This window comes from Teleopsis dalmanni, chromosome 2 (assembly GCF_002237135.1).
Source record: "Teleopsis dalmanni isolate 2A chromosome 2, ASM223713v2, whole genome shotgun sequence".
Lineage (NCBI taxonomy): Eukaryota > Metazoa > Arthropoda > Insecta > Diptera > Diopsidae > Teleopsis > Teleopsis dalmanni.
The window spans coordinates 178,616,251-178,620,941 of record NC_051847.1 but is presented as its reverse complement, the minus strand read 5'-3'; the positions used below and the strand labels follow the sequence as shown (position 1 = coordinate 178,620,941).

At 30.9% G+C, this 4,691-nt stretch overlaps 1 protein-coding gene across 1 annotated transcript; it reads right to left on the bottom strand.

The window, feature by feature from the left end:
* Positions 1–2,827: 2,827 nt before the first annotated feature.
* On the bottom strand, positions 2,828–3,247 carry LOC119676260 (jacalin-related lectin 34-like). The gene has a single exon (XM_038087496.1). The coding sequence runs from the start codon at positions 3,245–3,247 to the stop codon at positions 2,828–2,830; it is 420 nt and encodes a 139-aa protein (XP_037943424.1).
* Positions 3,248–4,691: the final 1,444 nt, after the last annotated feature.

Genomic DNA, 4,691 nt, shown 5'->3' with positions numbered 1-4,691 from the left:
ATAATTTAATGTCTAAATTTACGGACCTATTCTGTGCACTTTATAAACTTGTCAAACATTCACACTTGTCAAAATTGACTGCTGTAAAGGTTTTGGTATTCTGTGACATAAATAAAAAGCTCTTTTCCTTGTTAGTCGTCAATACTACAAATGCTGTTGACAACTATAAAAATATGCTCTTTTTAAGCATTTTTTATTATTTTCATGCATGACAAATATTCTTAACTAAAATATATGCTCCTTACAAGCATTTTTTTTATTGTGATTTGAATGCATGAAAAATACTTTCGACAATTTAAAATATATTCTCTTTTTTACTAACAGTTTTATATACAAAACACTTTACACCATAGTCTGGTGAGAAGCATTAGGTACTTTAGCCTTGAAATTTGTCAAGATGTGTCCAGAATACCAAAAAGCTTTCTGCTTTATAAAAATCAAAAATTTTATTAAAGAATTTGACAAATCTGTCAAGTGCACAGAATAGGTCCGTAATTCTAATTAAATTTCATATTTAAACAAGATTAGATTTGAAAAATATATATAATATTTTTCACCACTATATCTACATATTTATTAAATCAATGCTAAAGAGTCTGGAATAGCAAAGATTTGTTATTTGATTCAGCCTTTGTTGCTATTTAGCAGGATTTGTATAGTGAGTATATTGTATGTATCCAATATAGCTCTTAAAAATGAATTTTAACGTTTTCGAAACCTTCACGCTAATATAAATAAAAAACTTTGCAGATACTGGATTCATTGTTGTTTATGAGCAAATTCAACCTGCTATATAAACCAGGTTGGTCATTCACTGCAAATGTAAAATAGATTCCAACGTGGTAGTCACTACTCAAGACCAGTACTCAAGACTACTTGCCACCTTAGACATCAGAAATGCCCTTAATAGTCTCAGATGGAAAGACGTCATACAGGCGGTAGAAAATCGCTTCCAAATCAGAAGTTACTTAACAAACCGACAATTAATTTATGCTACAAAAAATGATTTGAAAACGGTACGAATAACGGCTGGCGCAGCGCAAGGATCAATCTTGGAACCTGAATTATGGAACATCACTAATGATGACATTTTGCAAATAGAGATGCCTCAAGATACTTTTCTAGTAGCTTACGCTGATGATGTGGCAGCAATTATTTCCGGCCGTGATACCCAATTAGTTCAAAGAAAACTCACTGTGCCTCACGGGAGACACAAGTTACTATCTCACTCAGATGCTGACCGGACATGGATACTTTTGTAAGTAACTGTACCGCATGGGAAAAATGGATTTGTCCGGCTGCATTTATAGCGATGGAGACTGAGAATCTTTATTAAAACCTTTAGCAAGTTATTTCAATAAAAACATATTTTCTCCAGACAATTTAACTTGTTAAATGTTTTAAGTATTACTGCTGAATAAAAGCCTCTATATATAAAGATAGGCAAATAATTTTTCCAAAAATTTATTAAACATATTCAATTAAGATCATGCAAGTGTGCGTGTGACTTTGGTTCATTTTACAAAACCCAATTCCAATATAGATAACCAAGACTTGTAAGGTGCTTTAATAGATTAAGAGTTGAAGTAGCGTCCAATAAAGCAGCTCAAATAATAGCCTGTTATGATATCACAGGAATAGCGTTAGTTTGCACATGGACTAAAAGGTTAGTATACGACGAATGCCGAAAGGCAACGGCTCCCTCATTAGGTAAAGGTGAATCAACTTGACAGTTCTATGAATTTGGTTAAGTCCTAATTTTGCAAGCTGACAGCTCTGTCAGGTCAGTAAGAAAAAGTGCCCCGAAATAGAGCACAGTTTCCTCCTCATCATCAGAGCCACAACCGCGATAAAAGTCTTTATACTGTAGACCCAATCTCATAGTTTGCCTACCTATTATGCAGTGGCTCGTCAGCAACGATACTTTAGTGCTGAACAGGTAGTTGGCTGGTGCTTTTTTTCTCCAATTTAGACCAAATTAACAGTAGGATTCGTCTGCTTAGCTTTGTGTGGATATTTTTGTTTAATTACCAGTTCAACTGTTGAAAGTCGGCCGCCAATATCTGCAAAGTGAATATCAGCATAAAGAATGCCTGCCCTGGTAAATTCGCCTGCCCTGCACTTGCTTAATATATTCTATCCCTATGTCCTAGGAATATGTAGGACATGATTAAAGCATCTATGTAAGTGCTTTAAATGTAGAAACACCAAGACTTACCAATTGAGTAATAATTTTGAATAGTTTTTATTAAAGTCTTTACAGATCTTTTCCGAATTTCCAAATAAGTTTGTAGATACTCGTAGTTTGAAGTTTGAACAAAGAATACTTTTCTTCTACCGCTTTATAATATACTTAAGTTTAATATGTTTAAAAGTAGCTAGGCAAAGACATACTGATACACAAAGGAATATTCCTAATCGATTTGTCTTATTATAAAAATGTTAAGAAATTCCCGAGGTAAGTTACGCCTGCAATAGGAGGCGTTTAAAATCTATTAGGCATTATTCCAATACTACTTCAAATATCACTTACTTAAGTGAGTGAGTTTCAAATGTAACCCCGAAGTTACGTCTACCGAAAAAATATAAACTTTTTTGTCGTTTCTTATATCCTCTTTTTAATCTTTTTATTGTAGAGAACAGAATTAATTGGCATATCCGTATTAATTCTATTCACACTAATTCATATATTATAAATTGCAAACACTAATATTTGCTGATGAAATCAATAAAAGATAACACAATTTTGAAAATTTTTATGTATATTTAATATTCAACAAATTTATTTCAATTGAACTTATATATTAAATAGTATTATTCTATCGGATTAACCCTTTTTGGGTATAGAACGCTTGGCGGCACTATTTTTTTTTAAAACTATGCGTCCACTTCTGTTCTTTCTATTTCTATTTGCACGTCTACGGTTTGTGGCCGATCTTCGCCTATTTGTAGTTGACGAGTTGTTGTTATTACGCCTTAACCTCCGAACTGCTGTGTATTGAAGATTGCTTACTGTAACACGCCGTCTCCCGCCATTACCAGTGGCAGTTCCAGTACTAGTTCCAGTTCCACCAGTACCACTACCAGTTCCAGTACCAGTTCCAGTACCAGTTCCAGCATCAGTTCCAGTACCAGTTCCAGCACCAGTTCCAGTACCAGCACCAGTACCAGTTCCTCCAGTTCCTTGTGCTCTTATGTAAGCAATTTGAATAATTATAAAAGCCAAGAAAATGATAACTGCTCTCATATTGATATTTAGGTCTTTTTTAGTTTATAAGTACTTATTCAAATTGTTTTCTGAATTTGATAGCTTTTAAAAATTTCTAACGCTTTTTATAGTCGCTTGAACTGTATGCATAAGGTTTGCCATGAAACTTATGGTATACATATTAATATACTTTTTAAACTAAATACAAATATTTACACAATAATATTCTTAATTAAATGTTTTTATATACTCAACATAAGATTTGAAATTAGATTATTATTTTATACATAGATGTGCACATTACTCTGCTTTGTTCCAATTTTCTGTTCTCTCATCACTGATTTTTATTTATTCAAAACACGGAATTAATATAAATTTTTAAATGTGAATATATTAAAATAATAATATTTCTAATAATATTTTTTCACTAAAAAAGCATCAGAAGTCATTGAGTAAGTTTGAGTAAGTTCAAAGAAATTAATAGATACAAAATCCATAGTTTCAATCATAAGACTAGTGCCATAAATCTATCTACATTCAACAAAAAAATAGATCATATTTGTAAGGTTTAATATTCATCAAGCTAAAACAACTTGTATTAATCAACTTGAAATTTGGTCGTTCCCATAGGCATAAGTTGATTTATGTAAATAAAAGAGCGTTTATTGTCTGTGAAAGTTCTTGGACAATTTGTGTTTGTACACATTTAATTGTTGGCAGATAATAATAAACCTATTTAGTTAGAAATTAATTAATTGATCATGGAAACCCAAAAAATTTTGGGTATAACATATATGAAATTGCTATTAAAAAAGCAAAAGGTACATATAGACAACGCCAAAAAAATGTAAAGATCATTAAAATTAAGAAATAAGCATAATTTTTTTCAACAATTCCAAGAAAAGGAAGGAATTTCTGAACATTTGTTAATGTAGGTAGTAAATATATTTATATACAGTGTAAAATTAAATAAACTGCTATTTTAGAAAAATACATAGAAATTTAGGATTGCTAAAACTAAGAATGTTCAGATCTATTAAATAATTTACTTATAAAAAAACAAACATTTAAATGAATTCCTTAACTTTGACTTGTCTATTTTCGTTTATTTATATTTTACCTCAAGTGCCAAATATCTTAAATTACGATCATCATAATTTGGCTTCATTTATTCTTAATTGATTAATTCTAAATTGAATTGCACGAAAGCTTTTTGTACAGTAAATCACTTTGATTAGCGACATAAATCAAATAAACTGTTTTAATAAAGACAATGGGAACACACTAAAGGGAATAAAAAATTGTGGGAATAGTTTTCGAGGAAATGAAATGTACATAATACGGTTTATTTTATGCCATAAAGTTTAATGATATAATAATATATTTAATAAAGTTAATAGATAAGTAGAAACAGTTAACCGGTTTAGATTTTATGTCCAAAACCCTTAAATAGGTATTAAGTGGTGTTCAGAATGTTGATGAC